The sequence below is a fragment of the Macaca nemestrina genome, chromosome 10 (genome assembly GCF_043159975.1).
Source record: "Macaca nemestrina isolate mMacNem1 chromosome 10, mMacNem.hap1, whole genome shotgun sequence".
NCBI lineage: Eukaryota > Metazoa > Chordata > Mammalia > Primates > Cercopithecidae > Macaca > Macaca nemestrina.
Genome location: NC_092134.1, coordinates 11019628 through 11039125, shown reverse-complemented (window position 1 = coordinate 11039125; position 19498 = coordinate 11019628). Strand labels below are relative to the sequence as shown.

Sequence of the window (19498 nt, the reverse complement as noted above, 5' to 3'; positions counted from 1 at the left end):
CTTTAGAGCTGGGAAGACAAGACTTCAGAAACCTAAGTGGTGGAGCCTCCTATGGAGTGGTGCCGCCGACCCCACTTGCACTGTGTGGGCCCCTCTCCAGGGCATCACTCTGTGTTGGAATCTGGTCTGAATGACTCAGCACAGGTGCAGTGGGGCTTGGTGGTTAGGAGCAAACCTCCCAGAGTCGGGCCCAAGTTTTAATCCCAGCTCCCAAAATGGGATCACAGAACTGTCTTAGGGCCACCGTGAGGATTCGATGGGAGAACATAGGTAAAACTTAGCATGGAGTAGACACGAGATGCAGAATTGTTATTGGCCATGACCACTATTAGGATTTTTCACTGTAAATCTAGACTCTTTTTTTTTCCTTCGAGACAGAGTCTCACTCTGTCACCCAGGCTGGAATGCAGTGGCATGATCTCGGCCGACTCCGACCTCCACCTCCTGGGTTCAAGCAATTCTCCTGCCTCAGCCTCCCAAGTAGCTGGGATTACAGGTGCCTACCACTATGCCCAGCTGATTTTGTATTTTTAGTAGAGATGGGTTTCACCATGTTGGCCAGGCTGGTCTCAAATTCCTGACCTCAAATGATCCACCCCCTCAGCCTCCCAAAGTGCTGGGATTACAGGCGTCAGCCACCACGCCCAGCAACTTCAAAATCTTTAAACCCTTTGATCGGCAGCTCCTGTTCCAGGAACTCACCCTGTGGAACCCCCTCCACATGCCCTAGCACAAAGGGGCTGCTTAGGGAAATCGGGTCTTGTCTGAGACAGACTAGGGTTCAGCCGTTTCGAAGAGCATGGTTGGGCCTTCCAGGTTCTGATAAACATTCCTGCATTGTGCAGTGAGAAAAGCAAGCTGCAGATCCAGCAGGCATAGCATGAGCCCATCTGGTTAAAAACAGTAGAAACCAAAGCCTGGTGATTTATATTAAGACCAAGGTTGTTGGCTGGGATCTCTGGGCCTCTTGAGCTCAGAGAAGAAAAGCTCAGCTTGAAACTTTGATCCATACCCTGAGAGTATGCAGTGCTCCCCCGGCAGTACCTGGAAATACCAGGTACTGGTATTTGGGGGACCATTCTCACATCGCCCCCACTACCCCCACTCTTGCTTCCAGGAGACCCAGACCTAAAATTGGGCCTCTTCCACCATTGTCACAGGCACACTGACACACATACTGTCCATGGAGCTAGGTGTGAGTGACATGGGGATATACTCCAGTAAAGCAGACAGCCTGACATTTCAAGCGACACATTTTTGGCAGGGTGCAGTGGCTCACATTTGTAAGCCCAGCACTTTGGGAGGCTGAGGCAGGTGGATCACTTGAGGCCAGGAGTTCAAGACCAGCATGCGCAACATAGCAAGACCCCCGTCTCTCCAAAAAAGGAAAAACAAAATTAACCAGGCGTGGGTGGTGCGCACCTATAGTCCCAGCTACTCTGGAGGCTGAGGCGGGAGGATCACTTGAGCCTGAGAGTTCAAGGCTGCAGTGAGCTCTGATCATACAACTGCACTCCAGCCTGGATGACAGCAAGACCCTGTCTAAAAAAAAAAACAAAAACAGAAAAAAGGACAGAGAGGACAGCAAGGCAGCCTTCCTGACTCCCTGCGATCCCTGCTCCCAGGGTTCCCCAGAAGGGGCTCATGTCACCATCTCTGCAAGTCCATCACACGTCCTACTTGAGGCCTCTCTGCAACATTGATCTCTGAGAACCCACCATGGACCAGGGGCTATACCTAGTCCCTCCCTGCCACCGTGAGGCTGACAACGGGCCCAGGATAAGCAGATATAAGCAGGTCACGGAGTCCCACTAAGTGCCGTGAGAGAGAAACAGGGTGATGTGAAGAAGCAGAACAGGCTGGCCGGGCGCGGCGGCTCACGCCGGTAATCCCAGCACTTTGGGAGGCCGAGGCGGGTGGATTGCGAGGTCGGGAGATCGAGACCATCCTGGCTAACATGGTGAAACCCCGTCTCTACTAAAAATACAAAAAATCAGCCCAGCATGGTGGCGGGTGCCTGTAGTCCCAGCTACTCAGGAGGCTGAGGTGGGAGGATCACGAGCCCAGGAAGTTGAGGCTGTAGTGAACCATGATTGAGCCACTGCACTCCGGCCTGGGCAATAGAGTGAGATCCTAAACAAAAACAAAGGCTGGGCGCGGCGGCTCACGCCAGTAATCCCAGCTCTTTGGGAGGCCAAGGCGGGTGGATTGCGAGGTCAGGAGATAGTGACCATCCTGGCTAACGCGGTGAAACCCCGTCTCTACTAAAAATACAAAAAATCAGCCTGGCGTGATGGGGGGCGCCTGTAGTCGCAGCTACTCAGGAGGCTGAGGCAGGAGAATGGCTTAAACCCAGGAGGCGGAGCTTGCAGTGAGCCGAGATCCGGCCGCTGCACTCCAGCCTGGGCGACAAAGCGAGACTCCATGTCAAAATAAAAAGCAGCAGCAGCAGCAGAACAGGCCATGGGTAGAGGGTGTTGTGGCTGGCGTCAGCAGGGAGGGGCTGGCTGTGAGCCGGACATGAAGGGGGCCCAGGCTGGGACGGCGGGCTCTCCAGGCAGGGGCAGACCAAGGTGCACAGACCTTAAGACAGGAGCCAGCTTGAAGAACGAAAGAGAGGCCAGGTGGCTGGGGAGGCCAGAACCTCATGGGTGAGGAAGAGAATAGCCTGATGAGGGACGAAGTGGGCACCAGGCCGGTCACTAGGGCCTTCTCAGTCCTGGTGAGGAACTGCGTTTGTTCAGAAGTCAGTAGGAAAGTTGCGGAATGCTTTGTATTTTGTGTGTGGTTTCTATCGGAGGAAGGTTGCTGGGGCCATGTTCTTGGCCACAAGGAAGGCACTCCATCAGCAAGGCCAGAGGTGAGGGGGAGGTGTGCAGGCGGAGATGGGGCTTCAGGGGGCTATCCCAGCCTGGGGCTTTCTCCCAGGCTGATGGGGAGCACCAGTTAGGACAGCTGCAGTCTGGAGTTTGGTCTCAGGTGACAGGTTAGGTTTGAGATGCCCAAGACAATTGTGTGATGGATGAGTGAGTTTTAAACCTTTTCTGGGGTCCTGGGTTTCTTGGGAATTCCGTGACAACTACAGACCCTTTCCCCCAGAATAACACACACACGTATGTATACCCAGGAAATGCTGAGAGTCCAGCTCAGACCAGGCACTGTGCCCAGCCCCGGAGGAGCAGGAGTCTACATGGCAAAGTCGGTCTGGGCCTCTGGGAGATGGCCTTAGAACTTGGAGAGATTGCCAGGCATCATGGCTCACACCTGTAATCCGACCAGTTTGGGAGGCTGAGGCAGGAGGATCACTCGAGCCTGGGATTTCGAGACCAGCCTGGGCAGCATAGCAAGACCTCATCTCTACAAAAAACTTTTTTAAAGAAATTAGCGGCCAGGCACGGTGGCTCAAGCCTGTAATCCCAGCACTTTGGGAGGCCGAGACGGGCGGATCACGAGGTCAGGAGATCGAGACCATCCTGGCTAACACGGTGAAACCCCGTCTCTACTAAAAAAATACAAAAAACTAGCCGGACGAGGTGGCAGGCGCCTGTAGTCCCAGCTACTTGGGAGGCTGAGGCAGGAGAATGGCGTAAACCCAGGAGGCGGAGCTTGCAGTGAGCCGAGATCTGGCCACTGCACTCCAGCCTGGGAGACAGAGCCAGACTCCGTCTCAAAAAAAAAAAAAAAAGAAATTAGCTGGGCATGATGGCACATGCATGTAGTCCCAGCTACTCAGGAGGCTGAGGCAGGAGGATCCTTTGAGCCCAGGAAGTCGAGGCTGCAGTGAGCTATGATGATCACTACACCCCAGCCTGAGCAACAAAGCAAGACTCTATCTCTAAAAAAAATTGTAAAAAGAACTTGTAAAAGCTGGCGCGGCCGGGCGCGGTGGCTCAAGCCTGTAATCCCAGCACTTTGGGAGGCCGAGACGGGCGGATCACGAGGTCAGGAGATAGAGACCATCCTGGCTAATGCGGTGAAACCCCGTCTCTACTAAAAAATACAAAAAACTAGCTGGGCGAGGTGGCGGGCGCCTGTAGTCCCAGCTACTCGGGAGGCTGAGGCAGGAGAATGGCGTAAACCCGGGAGGCGGAGCTTGCAGTGAGCTGAAGATCCGGCCACTGCACTCTAGCCTGGGCAACAGAGCGAGACTCCATCTCAAAAAAAAAAAAAAAAAAAAGCTGGCGCAGTGGCTCATGCCTGTAATCCCAGCACTCAGGGAGGCTGAGGCGGGCGGATCACCTGAGGTCAGGAGTTTGAGACCAGCCTGGCCAACATGGTGAAACATGGAGACATGGTGAAACCCTGTGTCTACCAAAAATATAAAAAATTAGCCAGGCGTGGTGGTGCGCACCTGTAATCCCAGCACTCTGGGAGGCTGAGGCGGGCACATGACCTGAGGTCAGGAGTTTGAGACCAGTCTGGCCAACATGGTGAAACCCCGTCTCTACTAAAAATACAAAAATTAGCCTTGGGTGGTGGCATGTGCCTGTAATCCCAGCTACTTGGGAGGCAGGAGAATCACTTGAACCCAGGAGGCGGAGGTTGCAGTGAGCCGAGATTGCGCCACTGCACTCCAGCCTGGCGACAGAGTGAGACTCAGTCTCAACAATAAAAAAAATAACTTGGAAAGGTGAACTTGAAACAATAATCACAAGTAATCACCCTAGCAATTAATCACAGATGGGAAGATTGATAATAGCAACTCCTGGTCCAGTCTGAATGAGTGGGGAGAGCCTAGGGTCCAAGGCAGTGGTGTAGGAAACCTCCTGAGTTACCGGCCATTGGCATGTGATAGGGCCAGGCAGGGGCCAGGGGACACCGTGCTCTATAGCTCCAGGAAGAGTTCGGGTGTGAGGGTCTCCATAGGTCCTCGAACTCTCTGGAGTCCATGCTTGGGCCTCGGGTCCGGAACCACAAAGCCGCTCTCCCTCGGTTCCTTCCCGGGCCGACCTTCGGCCTCCCGCCCAGCCTAACTTGCCCTCCTGGCCTATTAACCTGTGTTCCCCTTTACTTCTCTCCCCAAGGATTTGGAAGGAGTGCCACCCTCTAAAAAGATGAAACTGGAGGCCTCTCAACAAAACTCCGAAGAGATGTAGACGATGCTTTAAAGCCTCCGATCCATGTTCCATGGAAGGTACATCAGCAATTAATTCTAGAGCAACTTTGCCCCAGCGATTCCTCTTGGGTGCGAACAGAACTACTAACGTTTCAAGTTTACCAAGTGCAAATCCAAGAAGACCCAGAACGGCGTCACTTCTCAGACACTGAAGAACTCTGCTGTGAAGCAAAACACTCAAACCTTTAAGGGACTGTCCTTGGGGAGGCAGGTGGGGCTGACAGCTCAGGAGTGTCTGCACACTGTCTCGGAAGCCAGGATTCCATTTGTGTTGCTGCTGTATTTTTTTCCCCACTTCTCTATGTAACGATATAAGCTATTGGAGGGTGGTACCGATCAGGAACGCTTTTCGGCGGGGCTTTTCACTGTTCAACCGATTCCTTCCGCTTTCTTTTTTTGTGCCTTGTGCCCTTGAGGTGACCTCTGGCATGTATCCTGGTGGTTCTTGCATCCCCCTCTGCAAAGTGCCCTCTTGGTTTGGTTCGGGCGGCAGCTGCCACCCTACTCACCGCTCTCCTCCCTGCCCCAGGACTTCATCGGAGCAGGCAGGGTGGAGCGGAGGAGCTCCTTAGCCCACCTGGTTTGCAGGTGCAGGGGGACCTTAGGCATGCCCCAAGTACCAGGCACCAGGGCCCAAGGACACGCAGGTGTTGGGGCATAGTCCCCAAGGGCTCGGCTCCTTGCATCAGGCTGGGCACTCACTGTGCTGTCCCCTCCTTGGGGCGTTCAGGACTGGGCGTCTCCAAGCCCACCATGGCCCAGATGGACATGCAAAGCCCTTGGAATTTTCTGGCACTTCCTCTCTGTTGCCCCCCGCACCACCACCACCACCACCCCCATTACTGCTTTCTCCCAGACCTCCGAATACGAAATGGCTTCTCTGACTGACTGCAAGGCTGTCTCCTTAAGGTACTGAGTGGGCCGGGGAGGCTGGGAGCTGGCGGCAGGATTAGCTGGTGCTGAACTTTCTCTCATAGGACGTCGCTTGGATTTCAAATCCACAGTCACCTGCTGCCCTTTGCCTCCCCCGACGCCCCAGCTGGTGCCCCAGAGAGGCAGGATCGCAGCGGTCAGAATCCATGTGCTTTCCTATTCACAGGCTGTTCTGACTCTCAGAGCCAACAGCTGGACCGTGTCTCATCCCCGGAACATGCCGTCTGTCCCCACCAGGGAGCGGGCCTTGATGGCTGGGCCTCGAAGGCCACAAACAAGACGTCGAGGAATTGGAAAGATTTGCACACCCTCCAGAAAGGAGAGACGCAATCTCCCCTCCCTCCCATCCCGCACCTGCGCTGGAACAGCTTCCTCTCACTGAACGGAGACGCCCCCTTGGACGAACTGCCTAATTGTTTGGTTCTGAGGCCTGGTTTGCTCTTAATTAATATATGAACTCCTCAGACCTTAAACCTTTTCCTAAGCTTTCTTTACTGCACTGGAGTTCTGACTCCCTTTGAGTTGTGTGTTACCGGGGGGGGTGGGGGTTGCGGGTTTTGTTGTTTTTTGGGGCTAATTGGTGCATATTCAGGTACCACCTTTGACGTGTGGATCTTTCTCCTGACCATCACGGGAAGTGTCTGCTGGATTCCATTTTTTAAGAGTTTCTGAGGGTGAGGCTCTTATTTTTTTTTCAAGGGATCCTGTCTATTTCCTGCACTTCAAGAAGAATCAAAATGTTCCTGAATTTCAAATACCTCATGCAAAATGTCTCCTGAAATAAGGGAAAAAAAAAAAAAAAAACTTTGAAAATCTTAATGTTGAAGTTAGCAATGCCGAAAGGTTTCTGTCTTAAAAAAAAAAATCCTTGTACTTATCAATTTTGCCCCTTAGGCAGTCAGTTTTGTTGAGAACTGTGTCCTGTATCCTGGCGCAGAACCTACCTGATGCGGTTCCTCTCCACGCATCTCAAGGCGGCGTTACCTCCAGATCCCGTAGAGTTAGAGTCACATTTTTCTTTGCAGCAAAACTCCATTTTGGTGAGAGATGAATTTGGATATTTATTTCCTTCTCTTTTTTGGGAAACGAGAGGCTACAACCAAGACAGCTGAAGGAGAATGAAACACACATCTACAGAAACAGAGAGGCGTAGGTGGCCCTGCCGTTGGCAGCAGCCTCTCTGGACAGGCAAGGGGAGTTGGCGCAGGTGAGGACTAAGACGACGTCCACCATACCGAGGCTGTCACTAGTATTTCTCTGAAGTGCCTGAAGGTAGGAATGGGCCGGCGATTGGGACCAGCTGGGCCCCACCACGGCCATGCCAGGCAAAGCGCCAGCAGCCCTGCACTCCACGCTGGCCAAGAAGGCCTTCCACGCAGAATGACGAGACTGCAAAAATCCGATGTGCTTCCTTCCCTGGCGCAGTTGCTCCTCTGAGCTGCTGCCCCCCACCCACCCTGCGCCCCTCGCCCTCCCCCCACCACAGAATCTAAGACCTTTCAGCTTCGAGCCAGGGGGCGGGGGATCCCGAGCAAAAGCCTTCCGTGGACATCAGGCCCCGTGGCCTCAAGGGCTCCCAGGGCAAACCTAATTTCCCCCAAAACTTAAAGTCGGGGAAGCTGCGGCTACACATTCCACAAAGTGCTGGCACTTACACCTACAACCCGGAAGGCTGTGGACCGATTCCTCTAGGGTGGTGACCTCCCATTAGCAAACAGTGTCATGGTTTGGAATGTTCATTATCGCCAAGAACCTGGTTAGAGGCATAAAGACCTTTTTTCACCGTTACCTAATTTTTTTCCCCCTCTCAAGACTTTTTTTTTTTTTTTTTTTGGTGTGTTGTACAGCAGTATAATTTTTCACTTATTTATTCCATCAGTAGATATGGTTTGTACAATGTACAATGGTTTCATTTCAGAAAATAAAAATTTCAAATCATGAATACCTTGTGCTTTTGTCACATTTTAAGTAAGTAAAGTCAGATTGATGATGACGTTGTCCCTCTCTAGCTGCTCCAGCCTCTCCTGCATGGCTGTGTGGCCCTGATTCTACAAGACACACAAGTTCCTTGCACACAGGAGCTATTGCCTTCCACAGTCATAAGAGCTGCCATTATTAAGCACCAACTGGATGCCAGGCAACCCACTAGTTGCTCCTTTCTGTGGGCAGGTATTGTCGGCCACCTTGTGCAGGTGAGAAAACAGCAGGACAGTCCCATGTAGGACTCTCATGCCCGGTCAGGCCCCCAGGTTGAAAGCCACACCCGAGGCTGTGGTGACTCACGCCTGTAATCCCAGCACTTTGGGAGGCCGAGAAAGGCGATCACCTGAGGTCAGGAGTTTGAGACCAGCCTGGGCAACATGGCGAAACCCCGTGTCTACTAAAAATACAAAAATTAGCCAGGTGTGGTGGCATGCACCTGTAATCCCAGCTAGTTGGGAGGCTGAGGCAGGAGAATGGCTTGAACCTGGGAGGCGGAGGTTGCAGTGAGCTGAGATCACGCCACTGCACTCCAGCCTGGGCGCAACAGAGTGAGAAAAAAAAAAAAAAAAAAAAAAAGCCATACCTGATCTGTCTACCCCAAGGCCTGGGTTCCAGCAGGGACATGTTTTTGGCTTCCCTGTCTCTGAGGGGGCTCTGGATTGTGGCAGGGACTCAGGGGCGTTAGTGCATGGGTGGACTGCAAACTCGGCTTGACTTGTCTTAATGGCCTCTAGTGACTTACATGGTGGGGCTGGAACTGGACCTTTCCCAGGGCCATGACCCTTTCGGCCCAAACTGCTTCCCCCAAGCTGACTTCCCCACCTGTGTCCAGCCTCTCTTGGCCCTGGGCTAGCCCCTAAAGAGAGCTGGCAGGGGTGGGGGTATTGTGTCAGCGGGTCTAGGCCAAGCTGCACTGCGTGGATCGGCTACAGGCAGATGCTCTCTCCTGTTTGTTCTGTCTGACTCTCCTTCCTACCCGTTCCTTTTTAACATGTTCCAGTGTTTTTACCAGAATTGGCTGCTCAGCTAAATAAACTCCTGATATGGAAAGTTCAGCTTGACAAAACACAAATCATAGAGGCCTTGTTTGCTTAAGGGAAAAAAAAATGCCTGAGCTGGCACACGTTCCCGCGCTTCCTTTCTGCCCTCTCTGCGTGTCTGTTCCCAGCTCTCACTCTCTGGATCGGCATCCCTCCCTCCTTTCTCTAAGGCTTCTGCTTTTTCCCCCTGCTTCCCTTGTCTCCACCCGCCTAGATCACTGTCTCTCAGTCATTCTGCGGAACTTCCTCTGTGTCTCTCACTGGAGCGCCCTAACTTCCTCTCCCACCTCCCTTCATCAAGGAGCAGTCTCATGCCCAGGAGCTACAAATGTAGCTTTGCAGGCATTGATTGAGCTGTGCTGGGCCCTAGGCAGCAATGACTCAAACTTGACACTTAACCCCCAGGCAGGTAAGTGAGCCCCAGTGCTTTCCGATGCCGACCACAGTTTGGAATTAGGGGATACAGACATTCTGATGGCAAGGGTCAGGGAATCTCCTAGGACACTGGAGGAATACCAGGCCTGGGGATAAGCAGCTTGTTTTTCGTTTTTGACACAAAGGAGTGGCTGGAGGTTTCTGAGCCAAGGCTCTGCTGGACTGGGGATGGTGTTGCCAATGAATAGCATGGATTGGAAAAGACCAGACTGGAGGTGGGAGCTGGGCAACTAGGGAACTGGAACAATAGGCCAAGCAGGGGGCCAGCAGTTGGCAGCACGGCCCATGTGCCCCCAGGGAATGCGAAGGCGGTCAGTAGGCAGGGAAGTGGGGTGGGGAAGGGGTCAGCTGGGGGAGGTAGGCAGAGAAGGCTCAGGTCCAAGCTCCAGTCCATGCCATGGCAACAAGTGTCACAGAGGTCCCTGGTGGGGCCGAGGATGGATTGCAGACCCTAAAGGCCAAGTCCAGCTTCTCTCTCTCGCTCCTCTGGGTGAAGAAGGTATGTTTCCTCCAGAGCCTCAGATTAGACATCCATTGACCTTGTCTATCCAGTTCTGTTTCCCTCTTCTTCCCATAGGGGTCGCCCTCCTTCCCCGGTCCTTAAGTGGGGCGGGCACCGCTCCCAGGATGGTCATATGACCCAGTCCTAGCCAATCACCATGGTCCCGCCTCCTGGCTACTACAATTGGCTCAGGGATGAGCACGTGGCCCGTAGTGGCCCAATGAGAGTCATCCCTGAGTGGGAACTGGTGGGAAAGAATTCTGCAGGAGCATCTGGAGTTGCTCAAACGGAGTGCCTGCAGCCATCTTTCCTTCCACGTGCGGAGGAATCAGCCTGAGAATGAAACCATCGCAGGAAAGGGCTGAAAGACAGTGAGTGTGTGCTTTCTAAGGGCAGCATTTGAGCCTAGGCCCCAGCCGGCCCTGAAGCCAGCACAATCCTCGGAACGTCTCAATTTTGTGAGCCAATAAATGCCCTTGATTGTTTAGGCAAGTTTTCACTGGGTCTTACCCCACGTGAGCCCCCCACTCCTCCATATGGACCTGTTTTGGACCAACGAGGCATCCCCTTCTGTAGTCCTCAACACGGGGAGCTCCACCACTCCCTAGCCGTGTGACCTCAGGCAAGTATCTTAACCTTTCTGGGTCGCTGTTTCGTCATTTGTATAATAGGAGAATAATGGTGCCTACAGGGTTGTTGTGAGGATTAAGTGAATACGTGTAAAGCACTCAAAGCAGACCCTGGCACATGGTGAATCTCAAATGATAGCTGCTATTTTATCGTTATTATCCTCACGCACCTCTATCTTCAGAAGACCAGTTCCGAGAGCAGGAGGCACAGGGAAGGGAAGAATGGCCCTCCCCTGGTTGCCTTGGGTTTGCCCTCAGTTACACTTTGCTCTCTGAAGACCCACCTCTTCCCCAAGTGATTGACACTGGAGTCATCCGCACAGCATGCCCCAGATGCGGCACAGCCTGAGTCAGGCTTTGTGGGATGCGCCCACCCGGGAACAGGAAGGAGAGACGTGCCTGACTGAGCAGAGGGCTAGAGGTCAGACAACACGTCCCTGCCCTGGGCACTGGCTGCTCAGTCATTAAAGCAGACCCAAATAGCTTCTGGCCGGGGGCTCAAAGGAACAGCCAATTAGAGACTCATTTTTCCAGTCTCTCTCTCACTGTTGTTCTCTTTCCACAGGTGGGGTTGGAGAGAGGCCTCGGGATGGCAAGGACCAGGATCTGCTGCCAAGCCTATGGGTCCTGTCTCTGGGATGCCCCTGGGACACTGGTACCCATGGATGCACTGGGCGACTTGAGGTCAATGGCTTTCTCTCTCCAGACCTAGGCAGAAAAAGCAATCTGCTTTGCATCAGACAACCTTAAGAGGCTCTTAATCCTGCTCTTTCCTCCCTCTGGGCTCCCTCTGTGATGAGCTCATCTGATCTCTTGGCAACCCCAAAGGGTGGTTTAGAGCAGGGAATCAGCCTCCCGATTTACAGAAAGGATAACTCAGACCAGGGAAGTGACTTGGACAGGGTCCTGCAGAGACTCAGTGAAGGAGGCTTCGGAACCCAGCCTGTCTTCCAGCAGACCAGGAATCAGCAAATCTGGCTGACTACCTGGTTTATTTTATTTTATTTTATTTTATTTTATTTATTTATTTATTTATTTTTGAGACGAAGTCTAGCTTTTGTCACCCAAGCTGGAGTGCAATGGCACGATCTCGGCTCACTGCAACCTCCGCCTCTGGGGTTCAAGCAATTCTTCTGCCTCAGCCTCCCAAGTAGCTGGGATTACAGGTGCCTGCCACCATGCCCAGCTAATTTTTGTATCTTTAGTAGAGACGGGGTTTCACCATGTTGGCCAGGCTGATCTCGAACTCCTGACCTCAGGTGATCCGCCCGCCTTGGCCTCCCAAAGTGTTGGGATTACAGGCCTGAGCCACTGCACCCAGTCCACCTGATTTTTTAAAAATAAAGTTTTATTGGAACAAACCATGCTTGTTCATTTACGTATTGTTCCTGGCTGCTTTCACCATACAACAACAGAGTTGAATACAGATGCTCTTCAATTTACAATGGGTTACTTCCCAGTAAGCCCATAAATTGGCCTGTGGTCCCAGCTAACCTGAAAGGCTGAGTGGGAGAATCACTTGAGCCTGGGAGGTCAAGGCTGCAGTGAACCCTGATGGCGCCACTGCACTCCAGCCTGGATGACAGAGTGAGGCCGTGAGTGAGGGTCCCACGTAGCTGGAACCACACAGGTGCATGGTGCCATGTGTGGCTATTTATTTTTATTTTTTATTTTTTGCAGAGACTGGATTTTACCATGTTGCTCAGGCTGGTCTTGAACTCCTGGCTTCAAGTGATCCTCCTACCTTGGCCTCTGTATTTACAGGGATTACAGGCCTGAGCCACTGTGCCCAGTCCTGAATATTTAATCAACATGTAAGGGTATAGCTCAATGATTTTTCACCTACTGAACACACCTGCGTGACTTGCATCTGGATCAATAAACAATATCACTAATCCCGAGTCCCCTTCCTATCCCTGTGTAGTCACTACCCCTCTAAGTGTGGCCGATACCCTGACTTCTACCTGCACTGATTTATTTGGCTTATTTTTTAGCTTTACACACAGGGAATGATGTAATATATGCTCTTGTGTGTCTAGCTTCTTTCACTCAACATGGTATTTGTGAGATTCAATACTACTATGTGAGATTGTATGTCATTCATTCTCATTGCTGGAGAATATTCCATGGGATGAGTGTACTACAATGTGCTTATCCATTCTTTGGACATTTGAGATATTTCCAGCCAGGGTGGCAGAGAGAATTATGAATTCTGGAGGATGGCTTGAGGCCAGGATTTCAAGACCAGCCTGGGCAACATAGCCAAACCCCATCTCTACAAAAAATTTAAAAATTAGCCAAGCATGTGATACACACCTTTAGTCCCAGCTACCCAGGAGGCTGAGGTGGGAGGACTGATTGAGCCCAGGAGTTGGAGAGTGCAGTAAGCCAAAACTGTGCCACTGCACTCCAGCCTGGGCAACAGAGCAAGACCTTATCTCAAACAAAACAAAACATACAAACAAAAAAATGGCCTGGCAAAATCTTTGTGACTTTGGGGTTAGGCAAAGCTTTTTGCTAAAGCCTGGGCAACATGGTGAAACTCTGTCCCTACCAAAATTACAGAAGTTAGCCAAGTGGCTGGGCATGGTACACCTGTAATCCCAGCACTTTGGGAGGCCAAGGTGGGTGGATCATCTGAGGTCAGGACTTCGAGACCAGCCTGGCCAACATGCTGAAACCCCATCTCTACTAAAAATACAAAAATTAGCCAGAAGTGCTGGTGGGCGCCTGTGATCCCAGCTATCGGGAGGCTGAGGCAGGTGAATTGCTTGAACTTGGGAGGTGGAGGTTGCAGTTAGCTGAGATTGCGCCACTGCACTCCAGCCTGGGCCAACAGAGCGAGACTCTGTCTCAAAAAAAAAAAAAAAAAATGTTAGGGCCAGGCATGGTGGTGCGCATCTATAATCCCAGCTACTCAGGAGGCCGAGGCAGGAGAATCACTTGAACCCGGGAGATGGAGGTTGCAGTGAGCCGAGATTGCGTCACTGCACTCCAGCCTGGGTGATGAAATGAGATTCTGCCTCAAAAAAAAAAAAAAAAAAAAAAAATTCCAAACCCACATCCATCTATTTCTTCACCCTTCTGTGCCTCAGTTTTCTTATGTGTAAGATAATGGTAACTGTCCCTGACCTGCCCACCTCCCAGGGTTGTGTGGGAACCAGTTAAATCTGGACCTTTGAGGAAGGCTGTACAAACTGTTGAGGGCTGTTCAGTCATGAAACTCTTCTGCCTGCACCCCATACATACAATTAGGTGCTTGCTGCAGAGGCATCAGGGGTCTCTGGCCAGAGGCGACATCTGAAGCAATCGGGATCCTGTTTGGTTTTGCCACATCCGACCTGCCGCCCGGCCGGGGCAAGACAGCCACGCGCAGCGGATGCACCGGCCCTGAACTCTTTCTCGAGTGGTCCCCAGAGGTAGCTGCTGCCTTTCAGTTTCTGCACTTGTTTATTTTCAAAGGGACGTTGCCAGACCACGAGGCCACCCTGCCCTTTCATGGTTTGTTTTATGCAGATTTCAGGAAGAGAGAGAAGAGGTAAAGAGACCAGAAACAAAGTCTTCTGCAAGCAAAGAACTGCAACAGGCCCCAGCTGTTAGGTTTGAGGGGCATATGGGGCAGGCGACTGAACTGCACAGTTGGGGCCAGAGGTACGGTTGCTGACCCCTGAGCCCAGGAGCCTTGAGAATATGGACAGTGTTAATAATAACTGCAAACATCCAACAGATGATGCTAGAATAACTGGACATCTGTGTGCAAAAATAATGAACCTATACCTTGTACCTTATCACAAAATTCACTCAAAATAGATCACAGACCAAAATGTAAAACATAAAACTAAGACTCCTAGGGGAAAACAGGAGAAAATCTTTGTGACTTTTGGGTTAGGCAAAGCTTTTTGCTAAAGACACTGATAAGAGATTGAAAAAACAAGCAGACAGATTGCCAGATGATCCTTGCAAAACATATATCTGATAAAAGACTTGTAGCCAGAACATAAAAAGAACTCTCTTTTTTTCTTCGTTGTTATTTATTTATTTATTTATTTTGAGATGGAGTCTCACTTTGTCGCATAAGCTAGAGTGCAGTGGGGCGATCTCAGCTGACTGCAACCTCTGCCTCCTGGGTTCAAGCAGTTCTCCTGTCTCAGCCTCCTGAGTAGCTGGGATTATAGGGCATGTACCACCAGGCCCAGCTAATTTTTTTTTTTTTTTTTTTGAGATGGAGTCTCCCTCTATCGCCAGGCTGGAGTGCAGTGGTGCAGTCTGGGCTCACTGCAACCTCCTACTCCCTGGTTCAAGCTATTCTCCTACCTCAGCCTCCCGAGAATGTGGGATTACAAGCACGCTCCACCGCCCCCAGCTAATTTTTATATTTTTGGTAGAGATGAGGTTTCGCCATGTTGACCAGGCTGGTCTCGAACTCCTGACCTCAAGCAATCCACCCATCTCAGCCTCCCAAAGTGCTGGGATTATAGGTATGAGTCACCACACCCAGCCTCTTCTTCCTTTTCTTTTCTTTTTTTTTTTTTTTTTGTTCTTTTTGTTTTTTGAGACGGAGTCTCGCTCTGTTGTCCAGGCTGGAGTGCAGTGGCCGGATCTCAGCTCACTGCAAGCTCCACCTCCCGGGTTCACGCCATTCTCCTGCCTCAGCCTCCCGAGTAGCTGGGACTACAGGTGCCCACCACCACGCCCGGCTAGTGTTTTTTTTTTTTTTTTTTTTTAGTAGAGATGGGGTTTCACCGTGTTAGCCAGGATTGTCTCAATCTCCTGACCTCGTGATCCACCCGTCTCGGCCTCCCAAAGTGCTGGGATTACAGGCTTGAGCCACCGTGCCCAGCCCTCTTTTCTTTTCTTTTCTTTTTTTTTTTTTTTTTTTGAGACAGGGCCTTGCTCTGTCACCCAGGCTGGAGTGCAGTGGTGTGATCACGGCTCACTGCAGCCTCGACCTCCCAGGCTCAGGTGATCCACCCACCTCAGTCCCCCAGGTAGCTGTGATCATGCCACTGAATTCCAGCCTGGGCAACAAAGCAAGATCCTATCTCTAAATTTTAAAAAAGTGCAAAAATCTGGATGTAAATATTTACACTGGTCTTATTCATAACCACCAAAAACTAGAAACAACTAAAATGGCTTCAACTGGTAAATGTATAAACACAAAGTGGTACGTTCATAAAATGAAATACTACGCAGCAATAAAAAGGAACGAGCTACAGATACACACAGCAGCACGGCAGAATCTCAGATGCATTATGCTCAGTGAGAGAAGCCAGACTCAAGGCTACTTTTTGGAGGATTCTATTCCGGAAAAGGCAAAACAATGGTAACAAGAAACAGATGGGTCATTGCCAGGGACTAGAATGGAGAGAGGGACTGACTACAAAGGACAAGTGGGAACTGGGGGTGAGGATGGGTACTGGAACTCGTGTGTGTGTATGTGTGTTTGTATATGTGTCTATGTATATATATGTGTGTGTGTGTGTATTTTTTGAGAGACAAAGTCTTGTTCTGTCATCCAGTCGAGTGTAATGGCATGGTCATAGCTCACTGCAGCCTCGAACTTCTGGGCTCAAGGGATTCTCCTGCCTCAAACCCCCGAGTGGCTGGGACCACAGGCTCACGCCACCATGCCTGGCTAATTATTATTTTTTTGTACCGACAGGATCTTGCCATCTTACCAGGTTGGTTTCCAGCTCCTGGGCTCCAGTGATCCTCCCCTCTCAGCCTCCCAAAGTGCTGGGATTACAGGTGTGAACCACTGTGCCTGTCCTGTCCTATATCTTTTCTTTTTTTTTTTTTTTTTTGACAGAGTCTCACTCTGTCGCCCAGGCTAGAGTGCAGTGGTGCAATCTTGGCTTACTGCAACCTCCATGTCCCAGGTTCAAGCAATTCTTCCTCAGCCTCCCAAGTAGCTGGGATTACAAGCACATGCCACCACGCCCAGCTAATTCATGTATATCACCATGTTGGCCAGGCTGGCCTTGAACTCCCGGCCTCAAATGATCCACCTGCCTCAGCCTCCCAAAGTGCTGGGATTACAGGCATGAGCTACCGCGCCCAGCCCTGTCCTATATCTTGATCGTGGAAGTGGTCACTTTACTGTATATGTTTGTCAAAACTCCTGGAACTGTACATTAAAAAGAACTTTTCCAGGCGCAGTGGCCCATGTCTGTAAACCCAGCACTTTGGGAGGCCGAGGCAGGTGGATCACTTGACACCAGGAGTTCAAGACCAGCCTGGCCAACATGGTGAAACCCCGTCTCTACTAAAAATACAAAAATTAGCCAGGTGTAGTGCCACACGCTTGTAGTCCCAGCTACTTGGGAGGCTGAGGCAGGAGAATTGTTTGAACACTGCAGAGGTTGCAGTGAGCTGAGATCATGCCACTGCACTCCAGCCTGGGCAACAGAGTGGGACTTCGTCTCAAAATAAATACATAAATGAATAAAGAGGACAGTCAGACTGTGCACAGTGGCTCATGCCTGTAATCCCAGCACTTTGGGAGGCCAAGGCAGGAGGATCCCTTGAGCCCAGGAATTCTTTTTTTTTTTTTTTTTTTTTTTTTTTTTTTTGAGACGGCGTCTCGTTCTGTCACCAGGCTGGAGTGCAGTGGCAATCTTGGCTCACTGCAACCTCTGACTCCCGGGTTCAAGCGATTCTCTTGCCTTAGCCTCCCGAGTAGCTGGGATTACAAGTGCCCACCACCACGCCCGGCTAATGTTTATATTTTTAGTAGAGACGGGGTTTCACCGTGTTGGCCAGGATGGTCTCGATTTCCTGACCTCGTGATCCGCCTGCCTCGGCCTCCCAAAGTGCTGGGATTACAGGTGTGAGCCACCGCACCCAGCCAGAGCCCAGGAATTCAAGACCAGCTTGGGCAACATAGGGAGACCCTGCCTCTATTAAAAAATTAAATAATATAAAAATAAAGAGGATAGTTGCTCCTGAGCTCCAGCTGCTGATGTGGAAATAAGGGCCCAGTGTTGTCAGGTGTTCTGATAGTTCAGGAAAATCCTTTTTTCTTTTTTGAGACGGAGTCGCGCTGTGTCACCCAGGCTGAAGTATAATGGTGTGATCTCGGCTCACTGCAACCTCCACCTCCTGGGTTCAAGCGATTCTCCTGCCTCAGCCTCCCGAGTAGCTGGCACTACAGGCATGGGCCACCACGCCTGGCTAATTTTTGTATTTTTATTTTGTTTTTATTTATTTTTTTTTTTTGAGACGGAGTCTCGCTCTGTCGCCCAGCCCAGGCTGGAGTGCAGTGGCGCGATCTCGGCTCACTGCAAGCTCCGCCTCCCGGGTTCACGCCATTCTCCTGCCTCAGCCTCCCGAGTAGCTGGGACTACAGGCGCCCACAACCGCGCCCGGCTAATTTTTTGTATTTTTAGTAGAGACGGGGTTTCACCGTGGTCTCGATCTCCTGACCTTGTGATCCGCCCGCCTCGGCCTCCCAAAGTGCTGGGATTACAGGCGTGAGCCACCGCGCCCGGCCTAATTTTTGTATTTTTAGTAGAGATGGGGTTTCACCATGTTGTCCAGGCTGGTCTGGAACTTCTGACCTCAAATGATCCGCCCACCTTGGCATCCCACAGTGCTGGGATTATAGGCGTGAGCCACCGGTGCTCAGCCAATCCTAACATTCTAGTGTCTCTATAACATGAAATGTCATGATTTTTACAATGTTAGCAAATCATTCAAAATTTTAATAAAGTGTCTAGATGTTAGTTTTTACTATGGTAAAAACATGGTCACCCCTTTTGCTCCTAAATCACCCTCAAAGTAAAAGAGAACAAGAAACAGAAGCAGAAGATCCATATTTAGTGAAATAAGGCAACACCTGTAGCTCCAAACCTGTAGAAGCAGATCCCAGTGAAAAGCAGGCCGGTTCTCTTGGAATCCCATAAAGTCTCAGGAATTGGAGGCTTCAGTGCTGCAGTAGGGAGGGGACTAAAAACAAAGTCTGTATATGGAGCAGTAAGACCTCCGGGTTCTCATCCCCCATCCTGTGCGCTCTCGGGTGACTAGCTCTCTCCCTCTCCAGGTTTAGCTTATGGAGAAATTAAATCAAAGAGGCTCCAGAACTGAGGACAGCAGGCATTGAGTGCAAGGAGTGAGTTGCCAGAGGCTGGGAGCAGAGAGATTTAGTGGCAGTGGGCAGAGCAAACAGCAAAATGACTGCCCTCTTCCCTGGCCTTGCTCCAGAAACTGAACAGCCAGACATACACACTCCCAGAAGGCAATTGGAGGTCCCCCTGGGCAGTCAGAACCACCCACAGAGAAGACCTCCAGATACTGACATTTAGAAGCCTCTGACCAAGGAGCTGCCTGGCCACCCACTGGCTTACTTGCTGACAGGCCATGCTCCTGCTGTACACACTGATCCTATCAGTCATCTTCATGGGCTTCTTTCCAGACTTCTGAGGAGAGCTTCCAACATGAAGAGGGAGTTCAAAACAAACTAAGAGAGAGAGAAAAATAAATAAATAAACAAACAATGCAGGGAGCAAAAGATAACTTCAAATAAACTCAAAATATTCTTCGGGGAGAGATAAGAGACAATATTGCATACATAAAACAAGAAAAGGATGCTGTCACTAAATTTAAAAAAAAGTAACAGAAAGTAAGAAAGACCTCTAAGAAATGTTTCTGAAATGAGGTGTATATATATACACACACACACACGCATATATACATATATACATATATTATTATTATTTTTTTGGAGAGGGAGTCGCACTCTGTCACCCAGGCTGGAGTGCAGTGGCGCAATCTCAGCTCACTGCAACCTCCGCCTCCCAGGTTCAAGCGATTCTCATGCCTCAGTCTCCCGAGTAGCTGGGATTACAGGCACACACCACCA

At 50.8% G+C, this 19498-nt stretch overlaps 1 protein-coding gene and 1 long non-coding RNA gene across 4 annotated transcripts in view; both read left to right on the top strand.

Annotated features, from left to right (window-relative positions):
* The window catches only part of LOC105494446 (BAF chromatin remodeling complex subunit BCL7A), a 42229-nt gene extending 34238 nt beyond the window's left edge, over positions 1-7991 (top strand). For 2 of the 3 annotated variants that reach the window (XM_071070927.1, XM_071070928.1), the window contains exons 6-7: positions 5025-5134; positions 6216-7991. In XM_071070927.1, the coding sequence (XP_070927028.1) occupies positions 5025-5096 (72 nt within the window). In that variant the 3' untranslated portion in view covers positions 5097-5134; positions 6216-7991. Of the gene's footprint in view, positions 1-5024 lie in introns of all 3 variants that reach the window. The other variant, XM_011762861.3, reaches the window with a different exon arrangement.
* A 629-nt stretch (positions 7992-8620) lies between these two features.
* Positions 8621-14638, top strand: LOC105494441 (uncharacterized). The gene is made up of 3 exons (XR_011608726.1): positions 8621-11322; positions 13894-14057; positions 14155-14638. It is a non-coding gene; the product is annotated as an uncharacterized lncRNA (long non-coding RNA).
* Positions 14639-19498: the final 4860 nt, after the last annotated feature.